The 14,487-nt window shown below is 38.2% G+C and overlaps 1 protein-coding gene across 3 annotated transcripts in view; it reads left to right on the top strand.

The window, feature by feature from the left end:
* The window catches only part of NGLY1 (N-glycanase 1), an 84,908-nt gene that overhangs the window by 67,295 nt on the left and 3,126 nt on the right, over nt 1-14,487 (top strand). For 2 of the 3 annotated variants that reach the window (XM_033930165.1, XM_033930166.1), the window contains exon 10: nt 1,169-1,346. In XM_033930165.1, the coding sequence (XP_033786056.1) occupies nt 1,169-1,346 (178 nt within the window). Of the gene's footprint in view, nt 1-1,168; nt 1,347-5,074; nt 5,734-14,487 lie in introns of those variants that run through there. The other variant, XM_033930167.1, reaches the window with a different exon arrangement.

A 14,487-nucleotide genomic window follows, 5' to 3' on the forward strand; every position in this document is an offset into this window, starting at 1 on the left:
TGGGCATCTGATCATTCTTCCAAAAAGTAGTTATTTCCAATCCTGCTGCCACAAACACAAATGTTGCAAATCTACGAGAACCGGCATTGTTCCCCGCGCGAGCCGGCACCCTCCCCCCCACAATCCGGCACCCCCTGCCGCCATCGGGCACCTCCCCGCCGCAACCTGAGGTCCCCCAACCCACCCGAACCCTCTTCTTATTTCAGTGTAGCCTCCACACCGGCACCAGCATGTCCTGCCGGTGCCCAAAGATCTGCTTCCTGTGAACTCTCAGGCCTTTAGCATGCGCACATGCTCAAGGCCCAGCACAGGAAACAGATCTTCGGGCACCGGCAGGACATGCTGGTGCCGGTGCCGGTGTGGAGGCTACACTGAAGTAAGAAGAGGGTTCGGGTGGGTTGGGGGACCTCAGGTGGTGGCGGGGGGTGTCCGATGGCAGCAGGGGGTGCTGGATTGCGGGGGGGGTGCTCGCAAATCGAGGCGCGCTTGGTTTCCGAGGTGCCAATTTTGCGAATGTTTTGCTCGTCTTGCAAAACACTTGCAAACTGGTGCACTCGTAAACCGAGGTACCACTGTACTACCTTTGTGAAAACTATGGCTTCATGCTTGTTGAACATGGGCTCTCAGAACTTACTGGCCCATCAGAGGATACTTGTTCAACATATCTACAAGGGCCAGTAGACTGGTGCTAGCTTCTGCTTGGAAACATCCACTCTGCTACAAGCTAAGATATCTCATGTTTACTTGATGTCCAAACTCACAGTACTGTGGAGTAATCACTTGAGACACTTCACAAAGATTTGGAATCCCTATATCAAATGGTTGGATTCTTCTATTCCCTTGTTCTATTAAAGGATTTTCTGTCTCGACATTTTTATACCAAAGTTCTGCTTATTGGATGTAAGATTTGCTCCTACTATGGGGATAGAGGAGAGGCAGTTTACTGTTTCCTTTTTAAGGTTTGGGTTACATGTTTTACCGTGTACTTAAGAACCACAGTATGTTTTGGGCTGTATTCAGAAAGAGTCATATATTTGTAAAAGGAAAATAAAAATATAAAAAAACATTCTTCAGTATCAGTGAATACATAGGCAAAAATAGTAACAAGTTAAGAATGACTTGTAGTGTTGATTGTAAATATCTTTATAATCTGTATTCCTTCTTATAGGTTTATTTAGCACGAAGAGAAGGCTCGCCCTCTGCTTTTATCAGTTGGAAACTAGAGTGTGGCTCAGTAGGACTGAAAATAGAAAATGTTTCTGTTCGAAAAAGCAGTCAGACATTTCATAGTGGAAGAGTGAGATGGAAACTGCGTTCTACCACAGTAGAAACCGACTTGTGTGCAGGTTGGTATAGTTTATACTAAACATATTAAGTAAACAAAACTTTTCACACAGACTAAATCTGAAGAACAGTCCAGGTAATAAAACTCAAGAACCAGTAATAAATAGCAAAGAATATCAACAACATAAGATTTGTTTAATGTAAGTAAATTAAAAGTGTAGGAAGGCAACTTTTCTCAGGCTCTGCTAAGTCTGTGCCTAGATACATCTTCCATTCAGACTTTGTTTTCCTAAACTAGTTTTGTTTTTCAGAATTTTATTGTAAATTCATAAGCCTCATTTGCGATCTTAATCAAAACATATTACATTTACCACTTATTCGGTTGATTAATTAATCCATCTACTGAAATGGAAAGACTCAAATTAGAAGAGTTCATGTGTGTTACAATAGATAATCTGTGCTATCCACTTCTTTCCATTATGTAGTCGGAAAGTGACTACCCAAGGTGGATAGTTCTGACTACCATACATCACTATGCCATTTTGTATTCTGTTCATGGTAAATGCATTAGATGATCAGTGGATATTCATCTCTTTCTTGGCTTTAATGTATTTTCATTTAGAGACAATAAGAGGCAATTCAAGAAGAGTGCACCTCCTTTAGGTGTCTGATGCTGTCTAACAGCCCATTCTATAACAGAAACTGAATGCTCAGATTCCAATATAGAATACCAGTGTAACCCAACATGGGTGGTGCCTTATATTTATACTTCCACAATTATACCACCCATGGTGTAGCATAATTTCTGTAAGCTAAGGTACATAAGTGGCAACTCTATCCATGTCCCTTCCATGCTCCACTCAAATGAACATTCTGTGCCACTTATGAGCACCCTTACAAAACAGTACTTAGTCACTAACCCCCTAATTCTATAAAAAGCATTGAAAATTGGGCATACTAATTTTAATTGATTAACAAGCTAATTAGCTTCAATCTGGTGCGACAAACATTCAATTCCTGAACAAGTGTGTAGTCAACCTGTTGCGAGAACTCTTGTAGGGAGCTTCATTAGCATTCTTTTTCTCCTCCTCCCATCCATCTGAACTGTCCTTCAATTCCTCAGTTGTCTTTCTACAGGCAAGCTTGTCTTTTCTGCTCGTGTTTCTTTTCATTTACATTCTCAGCTTTTTTCACTAACCGTTTGCAAGGCTTTTTGCTGCTGCAGAAGTTAACTCTTGTGGGACAGCTCTGGCTGCAGGAGAACGCAGACTCTGAGGACGAGGGTCTGCTTCCAAGGGGCAGACTGCTTTGCAATGCTCCCACTTGGACAGCCTGCACTAATAGTTTGTGGGCTCAGGGACCGTTCCTTTGAGAGCAAGGCTTACCCCAGGTTCATCCACAGTGCGCTTGAGCACAGGCTGTGTGGTTCCATGACAGTTTTATCAGGATTGGGGCTCACTGTGTTCTTCCCCCTATTTGGCAAGCATGTGATCCAGTGCAGGTTGACATCTCCAGCTAGTTCATTGGACCCAAGAGGCAGTCAGAAGACACAGGCAATCCGTACTCAAGACTTGTTGAGGCAGAGGTTCTCCCTGTAAGCTGTTTGCATACAGCATAACACAGTGAATAACACGCTTGACAGCCTGACAACCCAAATTGGGTGGGTCATTAAAATCAAATTTTCTTCAGTTCTGGGATTAGAGTTTGATTCCCTCACCTCTAAAACCCTAAAATTGCTCCTTTTTATTTTTCAGTGTAGTTCCCCCATGTGTATGTCTATTGCCAGCAGAGCACTGACAGCATTATTGTATGCTTGAATGCTAAGATGCTGTTTCATTGGGCTGAGGCCCATCTTCTGGCGTCTTGGTGGTGCATGTGTCTATGTGTATATACAAGCGGATCTGTGTATGCAAGTGGATTTCCTCAGCTGGAAGACCCTGGGGAGTGGTCAGTCTCTCAGGAAGCCTTCACCTGCATTATAAATCTTGGGGGCACACAACAATCAATCTGATGGCGTTTGTTCCAACAAGAAGGCAGTTTGATTCTTCAGTCGAAAACACAAGCTGAGAAGCGACACCATGGTTCAACCCTGGCCAAAGGCAGGGCTTCTATATGCCTTCCCTCCATGGCCCATGATAGGCCAACTGCTGTTCAGGATTATGGCGTACCATGGGCAGGTTATTCTAGTAGCACCAGACCGGCCAAGACAACCATGGTATGCAGACCGAGTCCATCTTCAAAGGGATCAAAGCCTCAGACTTCCCTATCATCTCCGGCTATTCACGCAGGGCCCAATTGCCCTGTAGGATCCAGAATGCTTTGTTCTTATGGCATGCTAGTGCATAAATATTATTCAGATTCAGTGGTCTCCACTGTTATTAGATTCAGGAAGAAGTCAACTATAACAGCATATGCGAAGACCTGGAAGTGCTTCCATATTTGGTGTACTCAGAGGAGTGAAGACCTGAGCTCAGCATCAATCATGGTGATTCTCACCTTTCTTCAGGAAGGTCTAGAAATAGGCCTAATGATTGGCTTTCTGAAAGTTCAAATTCCGGGGCTCTTCTGTTTTGGACCCAGGATTAATAAGAGCAACATAGCTGCACATCCAGGTGTTGCCAAGTTTATAAAGGAGGTGTTACGGCTCCGCTCTCAGATGCAACAGCCTTGTCTAACATGGAATCTTAATCTGGTCCTCCGGGCACTAGCAAGAGCACCCTATGAACCTTTGGAGCAAGCTTCCTTGATAGACATAACCATCAAGACAGCGTTTTTGGTGGCGATCACCTCCACCCGAAGAGTGTCAGAACTTCAGGCTTTGTTTTGCAGAGATCCATTTCTTAGGATTTTGGATGCAAGTGTGGTCTTGTACACAGTCCCGTCTTTCTTACTGAAAGTAGTTTTCCATTCCAACCAGGAATTAGGCTTGCCTGCCTACACACCCTCTGGATCAAGAAAAAGTGATTGGGTGTTGAAATTTTTAGATGTCCGCAGACTTTTACTGTGTTATCCGGAGGTCATGAACAAATTTAGATTGTCTGATCATCTGTTTTTACTGGCAGGGGTGGCCCGTAAAGGTTAACCAGCCTCAAAAGTGACTATTTCCAGATGGATTTGTATGACCATTTCTTCAGCCTATATCAGAAGTGGAAAATATCCACCTATATCTGTAAAGGCTTATTTGATGAGGAGCATTGCTTCCTCATGAGCAGAATCTTTGGCAGTTCCCCAGAGGAAATCTGCAGAGCTGCCACTTGGTCTTCTCTACATATATTCACAAAGTTTTACAGAGTAGACATGGCAGACAAACATGACTCCGCTTTTGGATCTTCGATTCTGAAGACAGGCTTATATGTCCCACCTTAAGCTTGAGTGACTGCTCCATTATGTCCCACTTATTCAGGAATGGAGTGTTTGTCGCACCAGAAGGAAAGATTAGGTTCTTACTTCATTAATCTACATTCCTGAAGCCCGTCCTGTCAGATGTTCATTCGCCTGCTTACTGCCTTAATGATGTCTAAGAGTTCAGACATTTTGTTTCTTTTGTCCATCCTTATCAGGATAGAACACACAACTGCCATGTTGAAAAAAACTAGGGAGTATCTATAAAATCTCCCACACTCTTAGTGCAAGTTGCACTCAAGTTGGTAACTTATTTGTTTTTCACCTTGTTCCTGTGTTGCAAATGGTTAAAATTTGTTAATCTATTATATGTTTAATATTATGAGCAGAACAGACATGTTTCTTGGGGAGTGTCCACATACCCCTCCCTATTTTATTTCCTCTCCAGTACTGACCATCTGCTTTGATACGAAATGAGGAATTGAATGACAGCCCAGATGGATGGGAGGAGGAGCATAAGAATGCTAATGAAGTTCCCTACAAGTTTTCACGAGAAGAAATCAACTACAACTTGTTCAGGAATGGAGTATCTGTCTACCAGAAAGAAGATTAATGAGGGAAGACCTAATATCTCCTTGGCATTTCAACAAGCAATTTGTGGCAATAATTAGAATTAATTACAATTTATGTGCATAAATTTAGGCACCGGATACACATTAAATTTTATGTGCAAGTCAAAAAAGGGGATGCTAAAATAAGTGGGTCACATGCAGATCGGGGGCATTCCTTTAAGTTACACATGTAATTATAAAATAAGGGCATATGTGCCTAAATTTAGGTGTAGGCACCTTCTCATCACATTTTCATTGATGCAAATGGCTACGCCTAAAGTTAGGCACAGTTCCAGGGCACAAGCACTATTGTATAAATCACGCCTATCTTTAATCACGGTTTATAAAATAGCACTTTTTTGGAGCAATATGTAGAATTCCATTCTAAGTGTATAATTACCTATGAAAGCGCTTGTATTCTAAATATTTATACAAGAAACACATAAATGTGGAATTCCAGTTATAGAATTGCCCTTTAAAGAACTAAATTATTAAAAGGTGCTACTGAATTACTGTTCACTAACTTGTATTATTTATCAAATCTCATTGTATTCAATGGAACCAATTTACTAGTAACATATTTTAATGATATGAGGAGGTGCTGATAAGTCCTTGGCTTTGTAAAGAAGAAAACAAGCTACGATACTGAAAATATTTATTTACTCTACATATTCACCACTGAACTCCACACACTTATGACTTCATTGTTCTAATTTCTTTAACCCATCAAAGAAAAATTATTTTGCTTGTGCTTCAAATCATTCATCCGCAGCTAATGTGGCATCCTCAATGCTTGGAAACTTTCTTCCCTTGTGGTGTTTCTTGAGGTTAGGAAAGAGGTAGTCTGAAGGGGCCAAAGTGAAGATCTGCCAGTTTCTGCTGTGCAATAGCTGCCTTTTGAAGAGCAGCATTTTCTTGAAGAAACAAGATTCCTTTCAAAAGCTTGCCTCAATGTTTGGAGACCAGTTGCTGTTTCAGTTTGTCAAGAAGTACAATGTAGTACTTTGCCATGATGATTGCACACTTTTCCAGATAATAATAATAATAATTTTTTTCTTATATACTGCCAAAGCCATAGTAGTTCGAGGTGGTTTACAACAAAGAAGGGCTGGACAATCAGCGAGTATAGATACAATGAGCGAATATAGGTACAATATAGGTGAGCAGAATACAGAGGTAAGGCATAAGAGAACTTGGGAAACAAGCAGTAAGGCATAAGAGGTCTTAGGTTACAAATCGGTTAAACAGGTTTGTTTTTACTAATTTTCTGAAATTTAGATAGGATGAGGAGTGCAAGATAATCTTACCCAGCCAATCGTTCAGTTGACCTGCTTGGAAGGCAAATGTTCTGTTCAGGTATCTTTTGTAACGGCAAGCCTTTAGTGTTGGATGGTTAAACAGATGAACTCTGCGTGTGGGTCTGGATGAACAATCTAAGATAAAATAGGGAACCAAGTACATGGGGGCTGAACCAAGAATGGATTTGAAACAGAGACAGGCAAACTTGAACAGCACTCTTGCTTCTAGGGGCAGCCAGTGGAGTTTTTGGTAGTTGGGAGTTATAATATACAAGCAAAATTCCATCTTTGTCCCAGAAGACAGATTCCAACATCTTGCTTGATGACTTCTGTGTCTTGAAGGGGAGAGTATGGCACAGTGGTTAAAGCTACAGCCTCAGCACCCTGAAGTTGTGGGTTCAAACCCACGCAGCTCCTTGTGACCCTGGGCAAGTCACTTAATCCCCCCATTGTCCCAGGTACTTTAGATAGATTGTGAGCCCACCGGGACAAACAGGGAAAACTGCTTGAGTACCTGAATACAGTCGTACCTCGGTTTACGAGTGCACCAGTTTGAGAGTGTTTTGCAAGACGAGCAAAACATTCGCAAACTTGGTGCCTCGTAAACCGAGCTTGCCTCGCTGTACGAGCGCCCCCCCCCCCCCGGCGATCCGGCATCCCCCCCCCCCCCCCGCTGGCATTGCCCCCCCCTCCACCGCGATCCTACTTCCCCCCCCCCACCCCCGAGCAGTCAATGACACCCTTTACCCGACTTGGCACCAGTGTCGGTGCCCGAAGATCCTCCCTCTTCTGGCGCGGCCTGGGCTGGGCGGTGCGTTGGAGATCCTCCTTCTTCTGGGCTGGGCTGGGCTGGACTGGCTTTGAGCATTTGCGCATGCTCAAAGCCTTCTGGTCTCGCTCTGGTCATGCTCAAAGCCTTCTGGTCTCGGAGAGAGCGAGACCAGAAGGCTTTGAGCATGCGCAAATGCTCAAAGCCAGTCCAGCCCAGCCCAAAAGAAGGAGGATCTCCGACGCACCGCCCAGCCGCGCCAGAAGAAGGAGGATCTTCGGGCACCGGCACTGGTGCCAAGTTAGGTAAAGGGTGTCATTGACTGCTCGGGAGGGGGAAAGTAGGATCGCGGTGGAGGGGGGGCAATGCGAGCTGGGGGGGGGATGCTGGTTCGCAGGGGGGGGAAGCTGGATCGCGGGGAGGGGTTTGGAACAGCATCAGATTCCTCAAGGGGGGGGAGAATGGAGCAGCGCCGGTAGCCTCGTGGAGGGGGGGGAGGAGCTGGAACCAATCAAAGCAGTTTCCCTTACTTCCTATGGGGAAACTTGCTTTGATATACGAGCAATTTGGTTTACGAGCATGCTACTGGAACAAATTATGCTCGTAAACCAAGGATCCACTGTAAATGCATGTAAACAGTTCTGAGCTCCCCTGGGAGAACGGTATAGAAAATTAAATAAATAAATTGAACTTGGAACATGGGGAACCACCGTTTCTCATACATATATACAAGTTTCATCCATAGTTACGAGACAGTTAAAAAATCCCATAGGATCCTGCTGAAATCAATCCGGAATGGATTGTGAGGCAACTATTCAATCACACTTCTGGTTAACATTGAACAATTTGGAAACCCATTTGGCTGAGAGCTTTTTCTTATCTAAAATCTCTTGAATAATATAGCCTACTTATTCTCAAAATATCTCCAGGGTCTCTGATAACTTTTTAGTGGATATTCTTCGATTATCCAGGATCATAGAATGAATGACATCCACATTTTTTTGGAATTGTTACTTGAGTTGATATCCAAGAACATTCTTCGACTTCCGTGCTCCAGTGTCCTGTTCTAAATGTAGCGATTCTGTTCTTGAGTGTGGAGTAGTAAGGGCACTTATTCCTTAATGTAACTGACATATTCATTTGGCTGAGTTCTCTTTTAGAAAAAGATATTTTGTCTCCACTTGGCACTCTTTGCAGTGAGATCTTTGTTGTTGCAAGCCATTTTCAATTCAGATCTGTAAAACAAATAATCAGGCTACAATTAAGAACTTCAGATCAGATACAAAGCAATGAGCTTTGATGTGATGAAAGTATTATTAGCCTAAAAGTAGATGAAATAGCCAAAGACTTAACAGCACTCCCCTCATATTAGCAAATCCAGTAGTCCACATCAGTAAATCTAGCAAAACATTGAAAATTTCAATATGACCATGTTTTGCCATAAGGCTGCATCAGGGGCATATGAACTAATTTTTAAAGGAAAATCACCAAACATGAGAAGTTTCACTACGTTTTATGAATTAACTCATAAGGGCGTGGCTTGGACGCGCATTCCGATGGTCGGGTAAACGAATAGCTCCATACTCAAAAGCTATAATTTTGAAATTACTACAAAAAAAAATCAAAATTCAAAAGAAAAATATCTAAATATTGAAAGACAATGACGTCTAGCAAACAGAACAAAAGCGATTTAGGAGCAGGAGGATCTGGTACAGGAAGTAATAAACGATCAAAACCGGAACCAAGCATCACTCCTTCAAAAGCTCCACTGCCATCAGATGACAACCTCGATGTAATGGAAGAATTAAGACAAATTAAAGAAATTGTTCTGGACAGCAACAAAAAACTACAAAAAGCTATTGAAGATGCAGCAGCATTAACTAAAAGAGTGGAAGTGACGGAAAACAGAATAAACCTAATAGAGGATAACTTTGAACAACTTAATCTGAACGCAAGACAAAACAAAATCATATGGAAAGAGGTAGAAGAAATTAAAAAAGACCTTGAAGACAGCCGGAACCGTGAAAGAAGAAATAATTTAAGAATAATAGGAATACCGGAAGGGGTAGAAAAAAATAATCCTATTACTTTTTTGGAACACTTTCTACCTAAAGTGCTACCATTAAAATTTAAAACACCACTGGAAATCGAAAGGGCACACCGGATACCAACACAAAGGAAAACTTCACAAACTGGACCAAGGACATTAATATTCAAACTACTGAGACATCAACAAGCGCTGGAAATTTGTCAATTAGCTAAAGAAAATAAAAATCTCAAATGTCAAGATTCAAAAATACATATTGTCCCTGATTTTGCGAGGGAAACTGCATTAAAAAGGAAAAAATTTTTAGATATGAGACCACAACTGAAATCTTTAGGGGCTAGATATGGGCTCCTTTATCCAGCAATAATGAAGATCACTATTGCAAATAAAACTCAGAATTTTACAGATCCAACAAAACTACAAGAATTTCTGGACCAATATGAACAACCCATGACATCCTAAACATCTTAAAGGAAATCCTAATGAGAAAAATGAGTATGTATAAATCTGTTAATACTTTACTAAAATATTCACCATATAAGAATTGATTTTATTAATAATATGACTTACAGTTAAAATCTAGAACTTTGAAGTGGATTCAAAAAACAACGGACTGAAACTACATGTGCTGCAGCACACACATGGAACTATACAAAACCAACATTCTATGAAGGAAATAAAAGAAATAAAACAAACTTTATAAAAGTACATAAACTTATACTTTTTAAAGGAAAGTTTTATAAACATTTTGAAGAAAATATACTTACAGAAGAAAACGTGGATTAAATGGAGATCCGAATGAAAAATTTACAGAGAAGTAAATATGGTAACTAAATATGGGAGTGGTTATATACAAACAGGAAATGTGATTGATGGACAGAAAAATCTCCAATCACGCTGCTGGGGAGTTACAAAATACAAAACAAAAAGAGATTGGTCGACAGAGATAATATCCTGTAAAAGGAAGTGCTTCCGTTTTGATTCTATCTCTTAAAAGTCTCTCTGCAGATTATATTTCAAACTTTAATTAATTCCTACACCCCACCTTCTCCTTATATGTAAGAAACAGTGAATTATATATATCGAGTGATGCTTACTATTGAGGCAGACCGCTTACTCTCTTTAGATAGATTTGGAGAACATAGAGGTGACAGGGGACGATGTACTTTTGTAAATTAAAAGAGTCCCAGGGAGAAGCGTCGCCTTCCACGGACAACCTTTTCACGACGAGCTAAATATGTAATGATAGGAGTTCATAAAAACTAATTAATAACTCCTCTCCGATTCTAAAATGTTGCTAAGTTTGTTATGAAAGAGAGGAGATTCAGTATGGAATAACACAGAATAAATCCAAAAAGACTATGCTGTATGTAAGGTGTAACTGATTTTCTCCTTCTCGAATACTGAACTAGCTTCAAAGTTATTCAGCGCTTTTATTTCTCTGGCACTTTGACTGACGGGCTGTCCTCAATACTGACAAAAATAAAATCAATTCCCTAGTCAGGAAACATCTTCATTACTTGCTCTCTTAAGGGAATGATGAATATCTTGGAATATTTAGCAGAAACAATGAAAGAGGAATACTGAATCCTACAAGGTTGAATTGAATAGGCAACACAAAAACGTTTTTGGGGACAGAAATTGAAGAAAAGAAAAGAATCTAGGAGTCTTACAACTGGGAATTTTACCTAAATCTCTTCCTCACAACACAAATTGGAATAAAGGTTGAAAATAGACTGATTGCAACAAACATACCTATATAAAGACATTTTAAGACACACAGACTCCACTTCATGATCCACATAGTATTATTAAAATAATAATAATATTAGATATCAATATAATGAATGTAAAGTTGATTCTTGATAAATATATGCAAGATTGTAAATCTCATTGATAAATCTTATATAGATTTATCAAAAGATAAGATAATATTTTCTTATATAGATTTAAATACATTAACTTTTTATATAAAATTTATATAAGAAAATATATATTTGCTAGATATATAGGAAATATATTAGATAAAGGGAGATAAATTATTAGTAGTAAATAAAGAATATTTTAACTTAGCTTGGGGGAGTTATTTTAACCTAACCTCATCTTGCGTACCCAAGTAATCGTATTTAATAAGAGGGGGGGGGAGGGAGGGAAATAGGGATAAGGGAGGGAATGGGAAAGAAAGATATAAAGGAGATATAGAAATAATAAAAGGAAATTATAATTTATTAAGTATATTGGGAAAATATATTAATAAAAAACATTATATATCATTATATAGAAAATATATTATAAAAATTATAATTATAAATGTCTCTTAAAATAATATCTTTGAATGTTAATGGTCTAAATCATGTTATAAAAAGGAAAAAAGCATTACTGTTCTTAAAAAGGCAAAATGCAGATATATGTTGCATACAAGAGACCCACCTTTCAAACATTGAATCTAATAAGTTGACAGGTGGTTGGATAAAGCATTGTTTTTATTCACCAGCCATAGGGAAAAAAGCAGGTGTTGCTATTCTAGTGAATAAAAAATGCTCAGCTTTATTTAAATTAAAAGAATCAGATGTTCATGGCAGATGGGTAAAAGTGGAAATATGCATGGGAAATACAACCATGACGTTGTTTAATATATATGCCCCTAATTCAAAACAAAATGAATTTTTTAAGACTCTTCAACAACTGATCTTACCACTGGCTACTTCAAATCTAATAGTAGCTGGGGATTTTAATGCTGTTATGGATCCTTTATTAGACAAAAACCCAAGTAGATATATGAAATCGATGGGACTAGATAATTTGGTACAAACTTGTAATTTGACAGATATTTGGCGAATACTTCATTTTAATGGACGGGAATTTTCTTTCTGTTCTCATGTTCATAATTCTTTTTCAAGAATAGATTATATATTTATATCAAAACACCTAGCACATCAAGTAACACAAGCTGCCATTGATCCAATCATATTATCTGATCATGGTGGAGTGTGGATTGAAATTAAAATCACAGATCAAAATACAAATAGACCAATATGGAAATTTAATAATACATTGCTTGCTGATCCAATATTCTGTGAGAATTTTCAAACAAAAATGAAAGATTATTTTCAAATGAATGATAAAGATGAGATCTCTAGGGAAATATTATGGGATGCTTTTAAGGTATCAATAAGAGGACAAATTATTTCTTATTCGGCTTATCTTAATAAACAAAATAGAAAACAATTTTCTAATTTGGAAACAGAAATAAAAATTTTAGAATCAAAATTAATAGAAAAATGGGAATGTTCTATACAACAAGAATTATTAAAACTTAAAGTAAAATACAATGAATTCTCATCAAAGATGATAAGAAAAGATTTATTCTCCCAGCAGGCATTGTATTATGGAAACTCAAATAAGTCGGGAAGAATATTGGCAAATTATCTCAAAGCGAAAAAAAAGAAATCAAAAATAATTGCTATAAAAGATGAAAAAGGTGACACATTAACACAAATTGAACCTATCTTAAAACAATTTCTAAAATTTTATAAATCTCTTTATACTTCCGAGACTTATTTAAATAAAGAAAAAGATGGTTTAGAATTTCTGAAAATGTTAGAGGGTCCAAAAGTTCCTGAACATATAAAACGAAGTATAGAAGAGCCAATATCATTAAAAGAATTAGAAACAGCTTTGAAATCCCTTAGAGTTGGATCCGCTCCAGGTGGTGATGGATATACAGTGGAATTTTATAAAACATTTCAAAATTTATTATTACCCTATTTATTAAATCTTTTTCAATATCAACTTAATAAAGGAAGTATAAATGGCACTATAGCAGAATCTTTAATTATTGTTTTACCAAAGCCAAATAAAGATTCCACATTGGTTTCAAACTATAGGCCAATATCTTTAATAAATGTAGATGGAAAAATATTAGCAAAAATACTTGCATTAAGATTGGCTAATGCTCTTCCCCATATTATAGGTATGCCTCAAACAGGATTCGTTGCTCAAAGACATTCATCTCATAATACCAGATTAGCATTCCATATGTTATACTTAACAAAGAAAATGAATGAGCCTACTTTTGCTGTTTCTTTAGATGCAGAAAAGGCCTTTGATAGAATAGAATGGACATTTATGTATCAGGCTATGGAATGGTTTGGTATAAGTCCTGGATTCATACAAATGATACAAACATTATATAGCTCCCCCTCTGCTAGATTATATATAAATAATACATTTTCAGAAAAATTTAATCTACAGAGAGGAGTTAGACAAGGATGTCCCTTGTCTCCTTTACTGTTTGATATAGTTTTAGAACCCTTAATATTAGCAATCCAACAAGTAAAGGAAATACAAGGTATACCTCATTCAGATAGAGAATACAAAATATCAGCTTATGCTGATGATTTATTATTTGAGGAATCCAGAATCCACCATTCCACAATTGCTTGAACTAATTGATAAATTCGGAAAGTTTTCAGGATATAAGATAAATTGGAATAAATCAGAAATACTTCCATTAAATGTACACTGTACAAAAGGTTTATTTAATACATTCTCTTTTGTTTGGAAGGAGGATACTATTAAATATCTTGGAATTTGGATTTCAAAAGATTTAGAAGACACAATGAAAATTAATGAAAAATGTTTATTACAAAAAGTGACAGAGATGTGTGAACAATGGAATCCTTTACATTTATCTTGGTGGGGAAGAGTACAAACAGTTAAAATGATGATCTTACCTGTAGTTTGTTACCAAATGGGAATGATACCAGTTTTCTTTCAAGATTCTTTTTATACAAAGTTAAATAAGGTATTGACAAAATTTATTTGGCTTGGGAAAAATCCCAGAATTGCTTTAGTGACATTACAAAGACCAATTGCAGAGGGAGGGGTAAATTTTCCCAACTTCTATAGGTATCATCAAGCCTATATTTTACGTCAAGGTATGTATTGGATCCTCCCAGAGCCCACTGATAATATTCCAGATTGGTTCTGGCTTGAATGGAGACTCATGTTTCCTTTACGTCTCAGTCATGTAGTTAGTATCAAAATGCCAAGGCTATACAAAGAACATAAAATATTCATGGATACATGGAAAACTTTAAGATATATAAGTAATCTAACTCCTATTCCAATTAG

The sequence above is a fragment of the Geotrypetes seraphini genome, chromosome 2 (assembly GCF_902459505.1).
Source record: "Geotrypetes seraphini chromosome 2, aGeoSer1.1, whole genome shotgun sequence".
Classification (NCBI taxonomy): domain Eukaryota; kingdom Metazoa; phylum Chordata; class Amphibia; order Gymnophiona; family Dermophiidae; genus Geotrypetes; species Geotrypetes seraphini.